We start from the raw sequence: 24317 nt of genomic DNA, 5'->3' as shown, positions 1-24317 counted from the left end.
ATTTCATTGAGGTCATTCCCTTTAACTTATTTATCTTTTTTCACAAGTTGGAATTTTCTCTAATTCACTAGTTGGAATTTTCTCTAATTCACTAGTTTATTTGAACACGTGCTTATAAGTAAAGACAATCATTATCCTACAAGTCAGTTTTATAAGATTGAGTTAGATCCAACTATATTTTTTAACATGATATCAGAGTCTCGTTTAAAATAATTTAGTTTTAATATTTTTTATGAAAAATAATTTATATAAATAATAAAAAAATTATTATTAAATTTTCTTTAACTTTTAAAATACTATAATAACATAAAGAATTAATTGCAATTTTAATTTTCCTATTTTGTCTTTTTTTTTTATTTTGATCCCTCTACTTTAAAAATCACTATTTTAGTTCTTTTTTAAGTTTTATGGGTGATTTTTATTCTCCTATTTTGCTTTTTTCTGCAAAGTTAAATCACTATTTGTTCCTTTTTAAGTTCTATGTGTGATTTTTCTTCTCCTATTTTACTTTTTTCTACAAAATTAGTATCTATTTTTGTCTCTTTTCAACCGAAAGCTAAAAAATAAATCAGAATTATAATTTTAAAAATAAAAGGAAAAAAAAAATAGAGAATCAAAGTTACAATTAAACCTAAATTAAATTTAAATGATTTATTTAAAAAATCTTTCATTTGAGTACAGTTTTATAATTTTTCAAGTTAAAAAAATTTGATTTTTAAATAAAAATAAATTCCACAAAACATTATCAACCTATTATTTTAAATCAAATTTTTATTTTATTTTTAAAGTCTTTCTTTTCCTTTCCTTTCAAAACCATCTCCTTTCCTTTCAAATAAAAACTTAAATCTCTAAGCATAATTGCTTTATGCTCAAATAGTGTATTAAAATGACATAAACTTCATAAATGTTTGTTATATTCAAAATGTTTTTGTTTTAGGAAATAAATCATCTTAAACATAAACATAAAAATTGCAAATAAATTCTAACTGATTCTTCCATCTATCACAAGGAATACTAAAATAAGGTACATCAGTAGTATGCATTATTTTTCCATTTTCTCGTTAAACAAAAAAAAAGTAACAAGTACTCATATAGTAGTAATAGTATATAATACGCCAAAGGCATTTTAATTAAATCTCTAGTAATGATGGATCCCAATCCTTAAGCCCTTCAGCCAGTACACTATCATTCAATTCCATAAAATCTTCCACAGCAAAATCACTAGTACTCCATGGAATCTCCCACAACACCTCATTATTCTTATCATTTGAAATCTCTTCACTACAGTTGTTATCATTTGAAACCTCTATACTTGTTGTTGTAGAAGCACCCTTTGGTGGTGCCAAATTGAGCCTAGCAGATTCACCATAGAGCCTTTTTGCAGCATCATCATAAGCAAGTGCTGCTTCAATACAAGTGTTGAATGTTCCTAGCCAAAGCCTAGCACCACCCTTAGGTTCTCTTATTTCCGCAACCCATTTTCCCCAAGTCCTTTGTCTCACACCTCTGTAGTTACATAATGCATTCTCTGGTCCTCCTTTTCGTCTTGATCGTGGTTTTTTCAATTCCGATTCCTTTTTCATCGTTGCTCACTATTGTTGTAGCTACCTTTGCTACTAAGTATAGGAAGAAATATATTGAGTGAGTAATGGATAGAGTGACACTTGGAGAATGAATAATGACTCATGGCAATCAGCAAGGGACACATGTCTCTACTGCTATATATCCTTTGGCCTTAAGATATTAACTTTTTTAATTTTTGACACAAACAGTTCTCTTATTTTTAGTAAATTATTAAGTTGTGTTAGATTTGACTTACTTTTAATATTTGAAGGAGATTGTTTTATCGTACATTAAAAAATAAATTTTTTGCATGAAGGATTAGTGTCACCAAATGCAAAAGGAGTGACAGCCACTTGGTACTCGTATGGCGTTCCTATGGTGAAGATATTGTTATGTGAACTATCGAGTGGAAACACCCTTTGAAACTGCAATTACGTAAATTGGAAATTATTTATATAATTCTTCACATAACAGCTTTTTCTAAAGAAATGTGAACTATCGAGAAATAATCAAATGAGTGAGGAGAAACACCCTATTGGCTGTTTAGTTTTTTAATTGATTTTTCACGATTATTTTACTTGTTTTTCTATTCGTCACTATTGGGGAGTGAGAGTACTAAAAATATCACTCGGGTTCACGATATAATGTCCATAAACAGAAGAACATTAAAATCTAACTTTTCTGAATTAAGCCCAAACGCATGAATATTGTTTTTTTTTTTTTTTTGAATTTTTTAATGCTCTCATATGGTTGAAAAACACCTTATAAAAATCTGAAAATATCTCATAGATTCTAGAAATATATTTTCAAACGCATGAGAAAATATATTTAATACATGCGTAAGTGTACTCAATTTATTCTGTTTTTTTCGTATAAGATATTACCCAATTTATTGTTAGCACCTAGCAGGATTCGAACTCAAGAGTTTGAGAGAAGCACACTCTCAAGACCCAAATCTTTACCACTAGACCAACCCTAAAGGTTGTCACAACTTATTTATTACTCACGCATTTTATGGATATTTTAAAAATAACCTTCAATTCTAAATTTTAAAATTCGGACGCACTTCAAACGAAAATTATCTATTGAGATTGGAAATTAATCTGAAAGTAAGATCTTAAAAAATTCTGGAGATTGAAATTGGGACGCACCTAAAAGATCACATCCATATTGGAATTAGGAACCCACAATTTTCAAACTAGTATGAATTTCAATCTCCAGACTAAGTCCGAATTTTAGAATTCAAACGTTTCTATTTATATAATTTGCGTATTTCCCTTTCCCTTCACATTTCCATTCCCACAAAAGAGCAAAAGTAACGAATACGAAGAAAGAGTACTCAAAAGCGATTACAGATCAATCTCTCCTCATTTTTAAATCTTCTCACAACTTGTATCCATTGCATTGAAGCTTATCACATCTCTACTCCACTCCATTGAACTTATTTAAAGCTTACCTCCATTACTTTGTAATTTGCTCAATCTCTTTTCTTTATTGATTTCACATGCATGCATTACCTAAATAGACTATAAGTCAGATAGTTTGAGATTAAATGCAATAGAAATATTTGTTGTGATGTCTCGAACTGCCTTGCATTGTGTTTTTAAGCATTATAGCTTATGAGGTTTATCTATTTTGTTCTCTGTCCTTTAATTTTGTTTCGTATGTAGTCCAGATTGTACAATCCGGAACCTTAATTCGGAGATCGAAATTTGGATTCACATGTTATCTCATCTTTGGTTTGGCATCCTGTTTCTATTTCGTGTATGGAATCTCTCTGTTGTGCTTGTTTGATTGTAGAAAAAAGGTCTAAAAACCCGGACAGACTGAGGCGTGGTAGAGTGTCCCAACCTACTTTCATTCGCATGGAGAAAGCTAGGCCCTCGTGACATGCTATTGGAGACTCTTAGTATATTGGTAAGGGATCTTCTTCACGAGTTCACGGGTCTCTGACATCATCTTCTCAAATTAATGTGTCTGTTGCTGCACCAAATGCCCCTCCTGCCCTATAAGCCATTGCAGCCTGATATGACCCAAAGGGTTTCCCAAGAGGTCCTTCATACCTTTCATTGCAAAAAAAAAATGTACCACGCCTCATTTTGTCCGTTGCTGCACCAAATGCCCCTCTTAGATAGTACTAATAGTTATACAAATTGTTTTAATTAAATCTCTAGTAATGATGGATCCCAATCCTTAAGCCCTTGAGCCAGCACAACACCATTTTATTCCATAAAATCATCCACAGTAAAATAACTAATACTCCATGGAATACTTAAGTGGTTCAATGTCCATATTAGTTTCTCACAACACTTCATTATTCTTATCATTTGAAATCCCTTCACTAACAGTAGATTATGTAGGAACAATCAAATTCGGATCAACCCTTATACTTGTTGATGAACCACTCTTTGGTGGTGTCAAATTGAGCCTAGCAGCTTCACCATAGAGCCTTTTTGCCTTCTTTTAGTTCTGATACCCTTTTCATCATTGATCACTATTGTTGTAACAATCTTTGCTATTATAGTAATATAAATAGTATATATTATTTTGTGAAGTATGGGAAGAAATATATTGAGTGAGTGAATAATGTGTGAGTAATGGAGAGAGTGACACTTGGAGAACGGATACTGACTAATGGCAATCAACAAAGGACACATGTCTTAACTAAAAATTTTATTTATTATTTTTATTTAAGAGGACGGAACATCAAAACGGATAGATTTTTTTAAATCAAAAGAGGGCTTATATAAAATAGGGAAAATACCCTTTTTAGTCCTTTAACTTTACCTCGTGGTCAATTTTGGTCCCTTAATTTTAAAAAGTTTAATTTAATCTTTTAATTTTGGCTAAATTACAGTTTTGGTCCCCCTATTTTAGTGTTTTCACGATTTTAGTCCCCCTGTTTTGTTTTTAAACACTTTTGGTCCCCCATCCCCACTTTGGCTACCAAAAACACCTATGTGGCAATTTTTAAATGACGTGGCATTATTATTTCGTTCATTTTTTCCATGTCAGTATAATTAAATATTAAAATTATAAATATTAATTACAAATGGGTTATTTAAGAAAACATGTTCTTCTTCGTGTGTTTGAGAGTGCTAGGGTTTCACAACTAAGAAGCTGCCTCTGCCTCTTCTTCATCGTGTTTTCAGGGTTTTCAGGGTTTCACAACTAAGAAGCTGCCTCTACTTTCTTCTTCTGTGTTTCATTGCAATCCCTCATTCATATGGCATCTGAAGCATTTAGCATTTCAAGCAACCTATCTCATTCTAGGAGAAGAAGGTTGCAGTGTTACTGTGGGTTGGATGCCCCCTGGTTACTTCTTGGACATCTCAGAATCCAGGTCGAAGGTTCTATGGTTGTGGGTTATACAAGGTAATTCAAAATCCCTAATTTTTTTCATCCTTGTATAAATGTTTTAATTTTCTCAATCACTGAGCAATGGTCGTGTGTTATACAGTTACAAGGAAGGAAAGGATGTGCATATTTTGAGTGGTACGATGAACAACTGGAAGAACGTTCAAATGAGGTCATCAACTCATTATTGAAGAAAGTTAACAATTTGAAGAAGGAATTATTGATAAAGAAGACTGATGACAAGTTGAAAAAGAAAGACAAATTTTTAGTTACATTTTTAGTTTTGTCTTGGGTTCTGATATTAGTGTTGCTGCTAAAAATTGTGGTTGGATAATATATTGTTGGTTGGATAATGATTATGTAATATAGGTGTAATGTATTTTGCAACGAAAATTATCAGTACATGGTTCTCAAAATTATCAATACATTGTTATATTTCAAAATGGTTCTATGCTGTTTAGATTGCTTATCAGTACATGGTTCTCAAAATTATCAATACATTGTTATATTTCAAAATGGTTCTATGTTGTTTAGATTGCTTATCAAAATTAACTTACTCTATGCTGTTTAGATTTCAAAATGATCCTTTGAATGTAATAAACAGATACTCATTAGAAACAAAATTAACTTACTCTATGCTGTTTAGATTGCTTATCAGTACACGAAACATCCAAAACTGAAATCAAAATAATGGATCAATTTCAGAATAACTGTAAGCTGCATTGCTTAATGAAAGATCCAAAACTGCATTCAAAATAATGGATCAATTTCAATACATGGTTCAATTTCAATTACATGGATCAATTTCAAAATAATGGATCAATTTCATAATAATTCCACAACTGCATTCAACAATGACAGTAACTTTCAAAACAAGATTTCTTTCATTTCTTTCATCAGTTGTTAATACATTTTCCCAAAATAAACAACAATGACAGTAACATTTGTCAATACATTTGCCCAAAATAAACAACAATGACAGTAACATTTGTCAATACATTTTCCCAAAAGGTTTATACATTGCCCATATGATATCCTATCTAGTTGCTATCTATTACATTGGCCAAAAGGATTTCCTATCTAGTTGTTTCTTGTGTTAGAGGCGCCTGCGATCCTTGTGTCAAAACAGTAGGCGCTTCATCGGTTGATGACTTCTTTTGCTTCTTTGTTTTGGTATTTCCTGAGGTTGATGCTTTCGTCTGCTTCTTTGTCTTATTACTTCCTTTGGGCAACTGTCGATCCGCCGCTGTCTTTCCCTTGCACGTCCTTGAATTGTGCCCAAAATTCCCACAGCTTTTGCACTTGACAGTTGTCAAGATTCTAGGTAACATATTGCTTGAAGTGTGCTCATCATTAGACTTGTTTCTTTCTTTTTTTTGGTTCGTCCTGGAGCTCTCCTCATGACTGGTGGATAAATTGGTTCACCTTCCGTTGTTGGCCAAAGTCTTGGACCATTCGAAGGTAGAACAATATAAGAGTATGTCGCCATGAAACTTGTTTTCCTGTGCACAATATAAGAGTAGAGCACCAGTTCAGCATATAATACTATAACATTCAGCATTTCACACCTATAATACTAAGATGTTAAGCATTCAGTATATCACATCTATAATACTATAACATTCAGCATTCAGTATATCACATTCAGTTCAGCATACCTATTCAATTCGGTTCAGCATTCAGTTCAGTTCAGCATACATCTAGTTCTATAATTCAGTTCAGCATACATCTAGTTCTATAATTCAGTTCAGCATACCTATTCAATTCAGTTCAGCATTCAGTTCTATCTTCCAGTTCTATAAGAGTATATCAATAAAAATAACAGTATTTCAATGCAGTAAGTATAAGAGTATATCAGTTCAATTTTGTATTTCAATTCAGTTCAGTAATTATAAGAGTAATTATAAGAGTATGCAGTTCAGTATTTCATACCTATAATACTGTGACACAAAAGGAAATGTGTCAGCCTTTTTGTGTAAAATATAACCAATGGCGTGAACACATGGAATGCCGCTTAGAGCCCATTTACGGCAAGCACAATGATGTAGTTGTAAGTTCACCTCGTAAGTGTCCGTACCATTGGTCACACTAAAGATATTGAAAGCATCATCTCCGTGCCATGTTGGTGTCCAACCACCAGCCTCCCTCTTTAATCTTTCAATAGTTTGTTCCACCCTAGGACAAATATTGCCTCTGAATCGAGTAATGAGATTTTTCTGCTTCACTATCCTTGTTGTAATGTAATGCTTTATACCTTCGAGTAAAGTAATGATGGGCTTGTCTCTATACTCCAAAATAGCCATGTTGAACGCCTCACACATGTTATTTACCTGCAAATCACAATGACTGTAAGTGCGGAATGCAGACCTACTCCACATGGCAGCCGGAATGTCCTTCATGTCTTTACAAGCAGCTGGATCGATAAGTTCAATCTTTTTCATGGCTCTTTCCCAATCTGGAACTACAGTTGCCCTAGCTGCTTGCCATAGTAACTCTTTCATATGTGCGCCAGGGTACTTCTTCTTCCAGTTTCTGTACAAGTGTTTAACACACAGCCTGTGTTCTACATTCGGCCCCAAATCAGCAATAGCCGGTACCAATCCCTATCATAAAACAACAATGTTAATATTGTATAACATAATAAAAAAGGAAATAAATAATGAAAAAAGTAAGATAACAACCTTTTGTTGGTCTGAAATAAAACCATAAGACCTTGGAAAAATGTTGTTCAGATCTGCTAATAAAAGATCTAGAAACCACTTCCATGAGTCTCTTGTCTCGGCTTCCACCACAGCATAAGCAATTGGATAAATTTGATTGTTCCCATCCATTCCCACTGCCGCCATTAGCTGACCACCGTACTCACCCTTCAAAAAACATGCATCAAGACCAATCAAAGGCCGACAGGTATATGCAAATGCTGCTTTACATGCCTCCAGACATATGTATATCCTCTCAAAAACAGGTCCAACATCAGACATCCCACACTTGATTATCACAGTGGTATTAGGATTAGACCTTCTGAGTTCCTCGCCATAATTTCTCAAATATGCGTATTGCTCAGTCTCAGCACCATGTATTAGTTCCAATGCTCTTATTTTGGCCCTGTATGCTTGTGCCGACGACAACTTCACACCCCACTTTTCAAGTGACTCTGCAACCAAACCCTTTGGCCTCATTTCAGGTGTATGTCTCAAGAGGGGTATAAATTTCTTAGCCAGCCATTCTGTTGTAGCTTGCCTATTCTTAGCAGTCCTATGACAAGTGTGATCATCAATTATGTTCACCAACTGCCAGTATTCGTTCGCTACCCTTTTACTAAATCTCATGTAAAAGGGACAGTCCTTATCACACCAAACAACAACTCGCTTCCTATCGTTTTTCGTGATATGTAGGTTTTTTATCTTTTCCATTGCAAATGACTTCACTGCCTCTCTAATAAGACTTTTTTAGGAAAATGACATTCCAAGCTCAAATCTCACATGATCACCACTTTCAGGCATTTTAAACTTCGGAAAAGTAGGTTCATCACCATCGCCATCACTTCCTCGGGGAGTATCAAGTTCATCTGATTCAACATCATAGGCTTCTTGAAAATCAGATGCTTTGGTTGGTTCTTGGGTTGACGAGACTTGGGTTGCATCATTGTTTTCTTGCGTAAATGTGTGACTTGGTACTTCGTGTGTCCAATCCCAATCATCCTCAACTAAGTCATCAAATTCACTATCCCCCAAATCATCTATTTCATCTTGCACAAAATCTTCGTCTTCCTCACTTTCATCCTCATTTACTTCTTCTCCCCCTCTTCCACATTTATTTCTTCCCTCTCTTCCATATTTACTTCTTCCCTCCCTTCCATATTTACCTTTTCCCTATCTTCCACATTTACTTTTTCCCTCTCTTCCACATTTTCTTCTTCCATATGTACTTCAACATACTCTCCTACTTCTTCTGTTAAAACTTCGGGTTCATCTACTACATGCTCAACATAGATATTACCAATATCATAGCCATTCATTTCTTCCCCAAATTTCAACACATCTGCATCATTGTCAAGAGGTCGTAGCCCACGCTCAAATGATAATTTTGGGTGATGATACCACATGCCCTTGATTTTTACATAACCCAACTCGTTTATAACCTTCATAAAGTCCATATAACACATATAATCCACATCAAATTCCCAATTCAGTTCTTCTACCTTTCCATTAACATATATCTTGCAAGGATAAAGAACAAAGTACCCCCCATGATTAATCCTTAACCTAACTACATTTTTTTCAGCTGGCCTATAACATACAAACAAACAAATACATCTCAGGATAAATAAGCAAAATCTTAGCAAATAATCAAAATATCAGAAACATGAATGAATATCAAAATCTCAGCAAATAAACACAATATTAGAAACATGAATGAATAGCAAAATCTCAGTTCACAACAACAAAATTCTAGTTGACAACATACCTACAACAAAACTTCTCCTCTGGCTTAGACTTAGAAGAAGACATTTCTGCATATGAAATGAATTGAAGGTCTGCGGTGAAAATTAGGGTTTTCAAAAGAACATTAGGGGTGAAACTCAACCCAGAAACTCGAAACTACCTGGAAAGGATGCTTTTTTGTTGGATGCGATTTGGACGCTTTCCCTTTCGTCATGCTTCTGCCCTGAATCCTCCTTCGTTGCTTTCCCTTTCGTCATGCGTATTGCTCAGGAAACTCCTTCGTTCTTTTCCTTCTTCGTTTGGCACTATGTCTTTTGTTTTTAACTAAAAGAATAAAATAAGACTTTAATAATTGCTTAATTTTTATTATTTGCTAATAAATGACCTGGCATTTGACAATAACGAAATAATAATGCCACGTCATTTAAAAATTGCCACATAGGTGTTTTTGGTAGCCAAAGTGAGATGGGGGACCAAAAGTGTTTAAAAACAAAACAGGGGGACTAAAATCGTGAAAACACTAAAATAGGGGGACCAAAACTGTAATTTAGCCTTTAATTTTTTAACCCGTCTCATTTATGTCTTTCCGTTTATTTTCCACTAACGGTGTTTACTTTTGCATATGTAGCATTTTGGTTTGCATCTAGTCATTTTGGAGTGAGGGAAACACCCTATTGGTTGTTTAATTTTTTTTATTGATTTTTCACGATTATTTTACTTGTTTTTTCTATTCGTCACAATTGGGGGTGAGAGTACTAAAAATATCACCCGGGTTCACGATATAATGTCCATAAACAGAAGAACATCAGAATCTAACTTTTCTGAATTAAGCCCAAACGCATGAATACTGATTTTTTTTTTTAATTTCTTAATGCTTTCGTAAGGTTGGAAAACACCCTATAAAAATCTAAAAATATATTTTAGATTTTGAAAATTATGCACCATAAAATACATCCAATACACGTGTAAGTGAGTTACATCTTAATTTTGTAAAATATATCGTCCAAAAATATATTTCCGAAACTGTTTGCTTACTTTGTTAGTGACTGATTGTGTCACACGTTCAGGAAAGAAATGATTTTTCTAATGATACGAGTACTTGTAATGATGCAGAAATATGTTAAGATAATAAGCATTGATGAATATGAGGATGTTCCATCAAATAATGAAAATGCATTAAAGAAAGCCATGGTTCCGAAAATGTATTTCTAGAGTGTTTTTAGAGTTACCTTTCCAGAATAAGTTTAGTCATAAAAATGGGGTTTGACTTAAAATGAATGAATTGTATGTGTGTGAGGTGCGTCCGGAAATGTATTTCCAAAATCCGGGAGTATTTTTGAAATTTCACGAGGTGCGCTAGAAGGTTATGGGGTGCATTAAGAAATTCTCATTTTTTTCATCATCGCAGCTCATTTGTTTTTTTTAAATCTTGGTATCCGGACCTTGCCACTGACTAATCCAAGAGGATCAATTCCACTGTAGGATTCGAGCTCAAGACCTTGAGAGGAGCACACTCTCAAGACCCAAATCTTCACCACTAGACCAGCCCTTAAGGTTATCACAACTCATTTGTTACTCACGCATTTTATAGATATTTTTAAAATAACCTTCAATTATAAATTTTAAAATTTGGACGCACTTCAAATGCAAATTATCTATTGAGATTGGAAATTACTCTCAAAGTAAGATCTTACAAAATTCTGGAGATTGAAATTGGGACGCGCCTAAAAGATCACATCCATATTGGAATTAGGAACCATAATTTTTAAACTAGTCTGAATTTCAATCTCTAGACTAAATCCGAACTTTAGAATTCAAACGCTTCTATTTATGTGATTTGCGTCTTTCCCTTTCCCTTCACATTTTCATTTCTACAAAAGAGCAAAAGTAGAGAATACGGAGAGACGGAGTTAAAAGCGATTACGAATCAATCTCTCCTCATTTTTAAGTCTTCTCACAACTTCTAACCATCCCATTGAAACTTATCACATCTCTACTCCACTCCATTGAACTTATTTGAAGCTTCTCTCCATTGCTTTGTAATTTGCTCAATCTCTTTTCTTTATTGATTTCACATGTATGCATTACTTAAATAGACTATAAGTCAGATAGTTTAGACTTAAATGCAATAGAAATCTTTGTTATGATTGTCCCGAACTTCCTTGCATTGTGTTTTTGAGCATTATAGCTTATAGGGTTTATCTATTTTGTTCCCTATCCTCTAATTATGGGATGCATGTAGTCCAAATTGTACAATCCGAAACCTTAATATAGAGATCGAAATCTGGATTCACATGTTATCTCATTTTTAATTTGGCATCTTGTATCTATTTCGTGTTATGGAATCTCTCTATTGTGCTTGTTTGATTGTAGAGAAATGGTCTAACAACTAGGACAGACTGAGACATGGTAGAGTGTCCCAACTTGCTTTTATTCGCATAGAGAAAGCAAGACCTCCGTGACATGCTATTGGAGAGACTTCTTTTGTTGGTAAGGGATCTTCTTCACGGGTTCATGGGTCTCCGACACCATCTTCTCAAATTAATGTGTCTGCTGCTGCACCAAATGCCCTTCATACCTTTCATTACAAAAAAGTAACATGTACTCATATAGTGCTAATAGTATTAAAAAGTGTTTTAATTAAATCTCTAGTAACGATGAATTCCAATCCTTAAGCCCTTAGCCAACACAATATTCAATTACATAAAATCATCCACAATAAAATCACTAGTACTCCATGAAATACTTAGTGGTTCAAGGTTCATAATAGTTTCGCACAACACCTCATTATTCTTATCATTTGAAATCTCTTCACTAAAAATAAATTGTGTAGGAACAATCAAATTTTGATCAATCCCTATACTTGTTGTTGAAGTACCCTTTGGTGGTCCCAAGTTAAGCCTATCAGATTCACCATAGAGTCTTTTTGCCTTTTTTTACTTCTGATTCCATTTTCATCGTTGATAACTATTGTTGTAGCAACCTTTGCTATTATAGTAATATAAATAATATATATTATTTTGTGAAGTATAGTAAGAAATATATTGAGTGAGTGGGTGAATAATGTGTGAGTAACGGAGAGAGTGGCACTTGGAGAATGGATACTGACTGATGGCAATCAACAAGGGACACACGTCTTAACTGGAAATGTTATTTTATATATTTATTTAAGAGGACAGAACGTCAAAACGGCTGGATTTTTTAAAATCAAAAGAGGGCATAAGTCCATGATATAAAAGAAAAATAGGTACATAAAAATGAGGGAGACTTAAGCCAAAACATCAAACCTAACAAATGCGATAGCTAGGAAGACCTTTCTTATTGTTATTGAAATCTATAGCTACATTGAAATGTATACCATTCGACCATGTATAGTTAGAAACTACCAAGCTTAAGTTAGCTAGCGTATCTGCAGAATGATACATACTCCAATCCTCTATATGTTGTTTTTTTTGGCAAAATACACAATACAAAAAATTACTATTAGTAAATCTGAAATTATATATATGTTTCTTCATCTAACAATTTTTTCTAAAGAAATGTAAATCATTGATAAAGACTCCAATCCTCTAAAATGCAATCAGAGCGCTTCTATCAAATACTTTTCAAATGTATCAATAAAGAATATGATTGAATAACTGCACCAATTTTAACAAATAAAAACTTCAATCCTACTCCACCTAAAGATGTTGATGAGATTAAATAATACCTCGATTGCCGCTATATTTCACAGTGTGAAGCGTGTTGGCGAATTTTCTCTTTCTCCATTCATGGAACAAAACGAGCTGTCCAATTTTTTTTTTCATTTATTGTGTCAATATCCTATATACTTCACCGATTATGAGCGCGTTAATGATATTCTAATCAAACTGAGTGTTACAGAGTCAATATTTACTTCATGGTTTGAGGTTAACAAAAAGTATCCTGAAGCAGACAACTTACATATGGCCAATTTGTCATAAAATTGGTCTAAGTGAAAAGAACAAGAATGTGGAATCAGAGAAAAATAGGATTTACAATTGGAAGATTAGTATGGATTCCTCAAAGTACATGAGAACTTTATTATCTCCGAATGATGCTTAATGAGGTTAAAGGCCCTCAAACTTATGAAAATTTCAAAGTATTAACATATGTCTGCATTAAACATTCTTAGACGCGTGCTTTGCAATGGAATTTCTTGGAGATGATTGGGAATACATGGTCGCTATACAAAAAGCAAGTTTTTGGGGTTTGGAAATCTTTTTGAGGAAGCTTTTTGTGACTATGATATTGATAGGTTTTGTGAATAGACCTGGCCAGGTATGGTCCAAGACTAAACATTTGTTAAGTGATAGAATTCTTCTTCGTCAAAGATTTCTTGCCAAAAACAAAGATATTAACATCTAAAACACCTTTCATTCACCATTTATTGATTTATATAACTCATCCTCACGAATTTTCTTTCTTTTGAAGATCTGATCCTAACAGAGGAAGAGAGAACATATTAACACTTTTTGAAATTGAGAACTACCAGCAAGCCAACGTAAAATCACTTAATGATTTTGGTTCAATACCGAAACCTAAAGGTTATGTTCGCAAACCAACTCAGTAACAGGCTCATTTATGAATAAAAGAACACCCCAAATGCGGACTAAAAGATGAATATATCAATCTCTTCAACTCTTTGACAAGTAATAACATAATTACACTTTTTACATTATTGTTTACACAAATGTTGATAAAGTGTACAAAATATCAACAGATGAATAGAGAGCTATTTTCCATAAGATTACATATCCAGTCAATAAGAAAAAAGGAGTATTTTTTCTGAATGGTTATGGAAGAACAAGCAAAAAAACTTATGTGGAAATCCCTTGCAGCATCTTTTCGACCCAAAGGGGATATAGTATTAACTATCACAAGTAGCATAATTACTTCTTTGCTATTACCCAGAAGAATAAGGACACATTCCAAGTTCAAAATCCCAGTTCCTACAATAGACAACTCAACATGCAATATTAACGAGGAGAGAAAACATGCCGAATTGTTAAGACAAACCAAATTGAATATATTGGATGAGGTACTGATGGCTCACAAATACACTTTTGAACATAGTCACACAATTCGCAATTCGCTCCGGTACGTGGTACGAATTCGGGTACGCGGTTCGCAACTCTCAAAGAATTAGGTACGCAGGGGGTATACAGAGTCGGTACGCTATTTGGGTTCGTGGTACGTTCGAAAATAATAATCGGTGCATTAATATTAAAAAATGGGTTAGAAATAAAATAGAAACTTTAAAAATATTACTACCATTAATAAAACTAGTAACAAACCCGTGCGTTCACACGGGTTCTGATACGGGACGCGCATTTATTTCAGATATATATTTTTTAATAAAAAAATGTTTGGTTAACCGTGAAAAATAATAATTGAATGTATTAATAAAATTAATTTTTTATCATTAACTTCATGTCCCTTTAATAGTCAATATTTTGATCAATAACTTCATGTTCCCGTGTACGAATATTAGTTTGATCAATAACTTCATATCCCCGTGTACCTTTATAAATATTTTGATCGGTAACTTCATGTCCCATTAATGATCAATATTTTGAACAGCAACTTCATGTCCCGTTAATATTCACTATTTTGATCCATAGCTTATGTTCCCGTGTACAAATATTAGTTTGATCAATAACTACATGTCCCCGTATATCTTAAAAAAATATTTTGATCAGTAACTTCATGTTTAGTTAATAATTAATATTTTGTTCAATAAATTCATGTTCCCGTATACAAAAGGTTTAATCATCATTTTTCTTTAGTCATCGTTATCTTGAAATATTATATTTTCTTTTTGGTTCATATATAATTGTCCAATCACACTTAATATTTGTACAATCATTTTATATATTATGTTCTTTTTTAAAAAAACTTACATTTAACTTAGTTAAAATGTGTTCTCATAATTAAAAAAAATATTTTTATATGAAATACATTGCGTTTTATTTTTCATATTTATTTTATTTTTATTATTAACAATTTTAAAATTTAATGAAATATTAATAATTATTTTAGAAATATTATTCTTAATTATTTGTTAAAAAGAGATAAGTGAATGTAATTAATATAAGGTGCAGAAAATATTATAGTGATATATGTGTTTGAATTGATGTGACTCGGCGAGTGGACCAAATGATTACACAAGTAAATTGCAATTTAAAAACAATTTATCTAGGTTTGTTACTGTAAAATTTTTGTATCAAAGATCATTAATAATAAACAATATTTGATGTTTCAACTGCTACATCACGTCTAAGAATGGGTGACAATAGATGAAACATCTTCTTGTTTGTAATTTGGATAGTCCAAATGAACATATACTGGTGGATTTGTAAGAAAACTAATAATAGCATCCAAAGTTCCATATATTAATTTTAATTAAATATTAATTGTACTTTTTTATATATTATTTAAATAAAGTGACAAATATTTTTATTTAAAATAAAAGTTGCATAATTATGGTTGTCAGTCACATTATCTTTATTGAATAGCATGAGATCTTTTAAAATAGTCTCAAAATCTCTGCTCCATTGTATTTTCATCTTTCAATGTTGGATAAGAGATGTATTTTCATCTTTCAATGTTGGATAAGAGATGTTATGCTTTTGATGTGAAATGACATAATTGCTTCTATCACTTAACTCTACTATTAAATATTCACAAAAGTAACAAAAATTGTATTTTCTTATATATTAATTTCTTTTTAAAATCTAAAATTGCAAAAAATATTTATTAAAAATAATCTGTTATAAAATTATTTACTTAAATGAGAATGTTTGTTGGGTAAGTTTATTCTACCACAAAAATCATTGGCCTTAAATTATTTTATGTTTTTAAATTAAACTAAATAAAAAATTATATAAATAAAATTTAATGTTTGTCTTTATGTGATAATTTTGAAGAAACAATCTGCTTCATCATATTAAAAAAAATTAATTATCAAATTTTATATTCTCTTAGTTTGTGTGCCAAATAAAAAGATAAATATAACTATTAATAGTTTAATATCTTTCAGCCCTTATTAAATTTTATTTATTATAAATTTATTAAATAGGAACCTGTTAATAATAATAATAATAATAATAATAATAATAATAATTAAAACATATTAAATTACACTAAGAGTGTTGTCGTTAAAACACTTCAATTGGTGAATAAGACAATATTAAAATGTTCTTAAATATTAATCATCATACATCTATGGTTTAACTATAAATTTTTTTTTACATTTAATTTTTAAAAAAAAATCTCAAGTTACATGCTAGTATTAGTTTACAAAAAATCTATATCAAATCAAGAAATAAAGTTATCGGAATATGTTATTTAATTTTATGGGTAAACTTTAAAGCAAATATATTTTTTTTCTTAAGTTGTTATAATATGAAAATCTATTTAATTATTTTTTAAAATAAACTTCTTATATATATATATATATATATATATATATATATATATATATATATATATATATATATATATATATATATATATATATATATATATATATATATATATATATATGGGTGTGTTTTTTTTTTAATTTTATTCCTACTCATTTCTCTATCTTGGAATTCTTTTTTTTTTTTCAAATAAAAAGAAGAATTTTTATGGATAGAAAAATAAAAAAGGAAGAGATTTAATTTTTATTTTAAGTAGATTGTAGAAGAAAGAGATGTTATTAGGTAGAAGAAGAGAGAGAGAGAGAGAGAGAGAGAGAGAGAGAGAGAGAGAGAGAGAGAGAGAGAGAGAGAGAGAGAGAGAGAGAGAGAGAGAGAGAGAGAGAGAGAGAGAGAGAGAGAGAGAGAGAGAGAGAGAGAGAGGAAAGTATGCTATAATAGGGAAAGAAAAAGTAGCCTTTAAAATTTGGATTTTTTTAATTTAAAAAACACAGCAACATGCAATTGGAACATTAAAAGGTGTTGGAAGATTTGTGTAGAGTTGAAGCAATGTAAACAGACATCCCACGTGGCAGGCCAAAAGAGTAGCAAGGACAGATTGGTCATTTCCAGAACAGTTTATTTTCTTATATTGTAGATTTAACTAATTCAAAAATTAAAATCTAAAAATACAGAGTATGCTGTAACAATTTGAGTCCCACATCGGAAACACATATAGTATTGAAAGTAAAATTACTTTATAAATGTAAAACTTCCGCAGGAATTAAGGCAAAGCAGTCATGCAAAGCTTGCCTATGTGGGGCATCCTATGCTTGCAATTAAATAGTTTAAATATTCATATTTTAGCTGAGAGCAAGCTCTATGTGGGGCTATGCATAACTAGCAATTAGTTCAAACATTTAAGCTTTATCATTATTTTAACCGTTTCCTTGGTACGTTCAAAATTTCCGAATTCAAGGAAAATTTTAGCGAACCGGTACGTGCGAATTAATTCGTGGTTCGCAGGGGGTGCGAATTAATTCGTGGTTCGCAGGGGGTACATGCGAATTATGTAACTATGCATTTGAAACCCTTGATCGTACATGCGAATTATGTAACTATCCTTTTGAAACCCTTGATCGTACCCTTAGAGATGTCATGAGTGAAACAAGCAACTCAACATCGAATTTTGAAGGCTTAACATCGAGTTTTGAAGGCTTGGTGACAGGTTTGGGGGGGAATTTTTGTCAAATACTTCATGTCATCCCACGTTGTTTTACATATAGGACCACTGTAAAGTATTAACACGAAAATGAGACTTCATAATTATTCTCATGGTACCAATGCAGAAATGGATTCTTAAACTGGATGAGGGTAAATTTTCTGAGCCTAATGACAGAAATGCCGAAATTGAAATTTTTCCTGAACTGTTGATTCAAAGAACAGACCAACCAATTGCACTTATTATTCAAAGTACATATTCTGGTCTACTCGATAATTACTTGAATATAAATTTTCTTAAGGCAAGAGGAATATTAGTTTCTACTATTGAGACAGTTGACGAAATCAATGAATATGTCTTGGGTCTTGTTCCTAGTATATCACTACTCCAAACACTTATTTCATATAAGCTTCTACACTAAATTTTATTATCCTTCTAAAACACTCGTTATCAATTTCAAATGATAAATTTTAAACAAATTATATATGCAGGTGGTGGAAAGGTTTATGTGATTTCAAATTCAGTCGATAAATCTGATGTAAGCAATCCCTCGACCTATGAAGTCATAACAACGAAATTTCTTAATTCACTTAGGACACAAGGCTTACCAAATCAAATCATCAAATTGAAAGTTGGAACTCTAATCATGCTTTTGAGAAATTTGGACCAAACCGGATGGTTTTATAATGGTACCAGATTAATAGTCATCAAATTTGTTGATCATATATTAGAGGCAAAAATGATGTTTGGAACTCACGACAGAAATGTTATTTACATTCTCAGAATAACAACCTCACCTTCACAGTCACCTTGGCCGTTTAAACTATCAAGAAGGAAGTTTATGAATATTTCTTACGCAATGACCATTAATAAGTCAAAAGATCAATCCCTCGATTTTGTTGAGCTTTATTTGCCTTATTATGTCTTCATTCGTGGCCAGTTATACGTTGAAGTTTCAAGGTCAAGAATAAATAAGGAAAGAAAGTTTGGATACATGATGAAAAATCATATCAAATTACCACAACAACTAATGTTGTATATAAAGTTTACAAGATTAATGGTTAACCTATTGTCGATCTGCAGAACCAGAGGTTTTTTCACTTCGACCACCATCTCTTCTAACACATATATGATCCAAATTTCTTGTCATGCAACATGGATCCTGTTATATGTTTATCCTCACATGACGTTAATCGCACCACATGTTACTTTATCGAGCACCATGAGATTGGGGCACCACATACTTGAAAGAAATATTCAATTATGCTTCTTCGATCTTCCTTATATGCACATTGATCAGCATCTGAATAGCCAGAAATAGTAGCTTCATTGCTTTTAGAATCATATAGAAACATAATTCTACAGTTTATCGATCCTTTTAAGTATCTCAAGATTCTTCTTGCAGCCTTCATGTGTGACACCCTTGGTTCACTCATGTATATGCTTAATAATTCAACTAAGAAACCTATATCATGACGACGGTTGCACATATACCTTAGAGATTCGACAATTTGTTTGAACCAAGTGACATCAACCTTGTCTTCCTCTCAATGCTTCTCGAGCTTCAAATTTTGTTTGACAGGTGAGGATGTAGGATTCAAATCATTCATTTTGAATCTCTTGAGTATTTATTTAAAATATTTTTTTTGATGTAACACCATACCTAGCTTCAACATTTGAAGTTCCATGCCTAGGAAATAAGACCATTTTCTCAAATCCAACATTTCAAATTTCCTCATCATCAGCTCTTTGAACTTCGACAAATTCTCCATACTATTTTCAGTTACCAATAATTCATCGACATATAAATACATGATGGTTATATATTATGCCACAACCTGGACATAGACAATGTAATCATACTTGCATTTGACAAATCCGTATTCGACTAAGTATGAGTCAATTTTCTTGTTCCATGTCCTAGGTTCCTGCTTGAGGCCATATAGCTCTTTGTGAAACTTGTACACTTTGCTTGCTTCCTCATGTATCACAAACTCAGTAGGTTGGGTGACATATACCTCTTCATCTAAAGGATCATTCAAAAATATTGATTTCACTTCTAAGTTAAATGTCGACCAACCTTGCATACATGCCAAGGCTACCACCAATCTAACAGTCTCCAATCTTGCGATTGGTGCATATAATTCAGAGTATTCGAGTTCTGCTATCTAAAGAAATCCTCGAGCTACTAATCTTTCCTTAAGTCTTATTATCGACCCACCAGCATTGTGGCTTAACTTGAACACATACTTCACTTCAATAGATTTTGTGTGTATTAGAAATTCGACTAACTCCTATGTGTTGTTTCTTTCAATTGCTTGTAACTTTTTTACCATAGCTGGCTTCCACTGTTTATTCTTTAGAGCTTCAATATAGTTGATTGGTTGACACCTGCAAGTAAAGTGAAATGAACTAATTCTTCATTTGGTGTGACTTCATCATCATCAACCACTACATAGTTTTTAAGTCTTATTGTAGGAACTATAGTTCTTTGAGTTCTTTGGCTTAGGCTAGCCACACCCTCATCGACTTCTACTTCGACTGTGACGGGATTGTCAGCAACTGCTTCAACTTCGATCGGAGTGTAATCGACTAGAATTTATTTGTCGATCCATAACACATCAAAGGCTTGTTAATTACATCATAAGAATTCCAATCCTAATTGGAAATTTTATCAATTACAATATCTCAGTGCATCACTATATTTTCATTAATTGGATTAATAAACCTGTATGCACCTGTTTTATGATATCCTACTAGAATCATAGGTTCACTTTTGTCATCAAGCTTTCCTTCTTCTTGCATCAGAAACACGATTATAACAAATAAAGTCAAGCACCTTCAGATGACTTACTGATGGTTGTTTTCCACTCCAAGCTTCTGCAGGAACTTTGTTCTTTCTTTGTAGGATACCTATTCAATATATAGACAACAGAGGTGGCTGCTTCACCCCATAAGGATTTTGGAAGATTTTTCTGTTTCAACATGCATCTCTCCATATCCAATGTCGTCCTATTTCTTCTTTATGTTATTCCATTTTGTTGAGGAGTATAAGGAACAGTTACCTCGAGATCAATACCATGTTGTGCATAGAATTTTTCAAATATCTTGGATGTGTATTCGCCACCTCCATCTGTTCGCAGAACCTTGATCTTGTTTTCACTGTGGTTTTTGACAAGCATCTTGAATCTCTTAAAGATTTCAAATACTTCCTTCGTTCGCTTAATCACATAGATCCAAAGCTTTCGAGTATACGCATTAACAAATGAGATAAAATACCTATTTTCACCAATGGTATGCTCCTCAAACGGATGACATACATCTGAATGTACAACTTTGATTATGCAGGAGGATCTCATTAGCATAGTCGAAACAAAATACTTTCTGGATTGTTTCGCTACTAAGAAACCTTCGCAGAGTTTGTTGGGCATCACAAGACTTGATATGCCAGTTATTATATCTTGAGTGATCAGTTGATTGAGTGACCTAAAGTTTAGATGACCAAACGTCAAATGCCACAACCAACTATTCTTGTAGTCGACAACTGTTTTCAGACATTGTACCTCAGTCGAACTGATCATGATCTTAAATGTCTTATTCTTCGACAGAGGATATTTCAAGACCAAACTATTTTGAGTGTCGAACAGTTCCAAGGCTCCACCTTTCATAACCACTAAGAACCCTTTTTTGACCATTTGTCTAATACTTAGCAGATTGCACTTCATTCCATGTACATATAGTATATCTTTGATCATAGTTTTTTCTCTATTATTTTGTTGAATAACTATGTTTCCAGTACCTTCTGCTTGCAACAAGCTATTATCAAGAAGTCTAACCTTGCTCTTCTCTGACTCGTTGAAATCTTCCAACCACACTTTCTTTGGTGTTGACATGGTCATTTGTAACCACAACCATAACTACCATATCTTCATAATCATCTGAATCTTGGTGTGCAAGGTTCGCTCCTTCGTCCTTGCCTTTGGTTGCCCTCTTGTCTTTCTTGTACCAAAAATTCTTAGCCAGGTGATCCCACTTTTCACAATTATAGCACTGCACACCCTTTTTCTCTTCTTTTTCTTTTTTATAGGAGTTTTCTTCTTCTTTTTTCGAGGATTCAGAAGCCCTATCATTGACCTTATGCTTTTGAGAGTTCGACCAAGACTTCTTGCTCTTAGTCTTGTCTACTTTACCTTTGAACTTGTTGGAACCACCATGTCTGAGCCTATAGTGTTTGAATCGAATCTTAAACCCCTTTTCTTCCGACAATCCTCATCTCATGTGCCTCGAACGAACCAACTAAATCTTCCAATTTTAGGGTTTCAAGATTGTTGGATTCTTCAATAACTACGAAAACATGATCAAAACGTGTCAGTAAGGGTTTCACCACAACTTTTTATTAGATGAACAAGAGTCTGCACCTTCGACACATAGCCTGCAATCTTTTCTTCTTCTCTCATCTGCAGTAATTCATACTGCCTTTGCAGTGTCTACAAATTGACAGTTTTAATCTTCTCACCTCCTTCTTAATACTTGACAAAAAATTCCCATGCCTCCTTCGCCGATTCAACATGAGAAATCCGATCAAAGTTTTCCGCATCTACCGCCGACTAGATATAATACACAACCTTGCAATATTTCTTCTTCACACCCTTGTGAATGACTCTCTGAGCATCGGTTACATTTTTAGCAAGCTTAGGGACGTCATTGTTGACCACTTCTAGGTTTCATGGAAACCGAACAAAGATTGCATTTGTTTTCTCCATCAGGTCCAATCTTTACCGTCAGGAATTGAAAGAGAATTCAAAATGCCATTGGTATCATTCATCTCTGCAGCACCCGCGATTCACGGTCCCTAAAAACACGACCTCAATGTGAAGTTCTTGAAAACACGATCAAGAAACGAACTGCAAATTCGAGATACCAATTTGTTAGTGCGTGAGACACTATGGGTGAGATAATGAATGAAAAAGAAGTATTGAAAATAAAATTTATTTTTGAATGTATATTTAAAATTGAATTATATATATATATATATATATATATATATATATATATATATATATATATGAGAAAATGGGTGATGCACTGACAGTGTAAAAAAGTTTTACACTGTCAACCAATCATGACCATGTATCTTACCAAGTCATACTGTTATTTTTAAATTACTGAGATGACATGGCAGAATGATATATTTTCATTGGATGACAGTGTAAAACTTTTTGACACTGTCAGTGCATCACCATTAAACTATATATATATTATATATATATATATATATATATATATATATATATATATATATATATATATATATATATATATATATATATATATATATATATATATATATATATATATATATATATATATATATATATGAGGAGGGTTATATTGACTCCAAGAGTAAGTTATAATAACTTACTCCACATCTTGACCATTAATTCTTGGAGTCAATATAACCCTCCTCAATATATATATATATATATATATATATATATATATATATATATATATATATATATATATATATTTTGGGTTTTTATTTAGATTTCACAACTTGGATTATGTTTCAACCCTCGTAGAGTTAATTGAATAACCCTCATTATTAATAGCATTTTCTTCATTTAATTTGGGTAAGATGTCCAACTGTCCAGCCCTATATTGTTGTACTAAAAGATTGTTAGTTATTATAATTCTAAACAGCTCTAACGAGCTTCAGCTGGAAGGAATGAGGCCAAGTTGGTAGCTGCCAAAGCTTCACGGGTCACTTCGCTTTCTCGTTAATTTATATAACTGATGGTTGGTGACTTGGTGTGCTGTGAGATTGAACCTTTACAAATTTATGAGTAATTCCGAAACACATATAGTTAGGTGCTGTTTGCTGCTCGTGTATATATATTTGTACAATTGATAAACAGAAATTCACATGATCTTTCACTTGTTTCAGATACGTACCTTTGCTTTAAAGCCAGTTCACTTAACACTGGATTGCTCTCAACCAATTTGCAAAAGCATGGAACAATAAATCTGATTTTGAGAGTATATATACTACATCAAGTGAAAAAAAAAATAAATAGAATATACTTTCAGTAAAAATAAAATCAATAATTTTTCGGAGGATTTCTTGGAATTTAATTCGTAATCTCGCGGATAGTTCCAATCTTCCTTGGTGTATTTTAGGAGATTTCAACGATATTTTCTCGCCTGATGAAAAAAAAGGAAGAGTGGACAAACCAAACTGGCTTATCAGTGGCTTTAGACAAGCACTTCAAGATGCGGCTTTGGTAGATATCCTCATGGAAAGGTCCG

General features: G+C 32.7%; 3 protein-coding genes across 3 annotated transcripts; 1 reads left to right on the top strand and 2 right to left on the bottom strand.

Moving 5' to 3' along the window:
• Nucleotides 1-969: 969 nt before the first annotated feature.
• On the bottom strand, nt 970-1610 carry LOC131616794 (dehydration-responsive element-binding protein 2C-like). The gene has a single exon (XM_058888245.1). It carries the CDS (start codon nt 1581-1583, stop codon nt 1131-1133), a length of 453 nt encoding a protein of 150 aa, XP_058744228.1. The 5' UTR covers nt 1584-1610; the 3' UTR covers nt 970-1130.
• Nucleotides 1611-6232: 4622 nt separating this feature from the next.
• Nucleotides 6233-8333, bottom strand: LOC131654122 (uncharacterized). Its single transcript, XM_058924547.1, has 3 exons — nt 7602-8333; nt 6853-7523; nt 6233-6422 (listed from the first exon to the last, which is right to left on the bottom strand). Exons 1-3 carry the CDS (start codon nt 8331-8333, stop codon nt 6233-6235), a joined length of 1593 nt encoding a protein of 530 aa, XP_058780530.1.
• Nucleotides 8334-18129: 9796 nt separating this feature from the next.
• Nucleotides 18130-20596, top strand: LOC131654113 (uncharacterized). Its single transcript, XM_058924537.1, has 3 exons — nt 18130-18382; nt 18500-18968; nt 20518-20596. Exons 1-3 carry the CDS (start codon nt 18130-18132, stop codon nt 20594-20596), a joined length of 801 nt encoding a protein of 266 aa, XP_058780520.1.
• Nucleotides 20597-24317: the final 3721 nt, after the last annotated feature.

This window comes from Vicia villosa, linkage group LG1 (genome assembly GCF_029867415.1).
Source record: "Vicia villosa cultivar HV-30 ecotype Madison, WI linkage group LG1, Vvil1.0, whole genome shotgun sequence".
Classification (NCBI taxonomy): domain Eukaryota; kingdom Viridiplantae; phylum Streptophyta; class Magnoliopsida; order Fabales; family Fabaceae; genus Vicia; species Vicia villosa.
The sequence above is the reverse complement of the archived record's forward strand: the minus strand, read 5'-3'. Positions and strand labels throughout refer to the sequence as shown.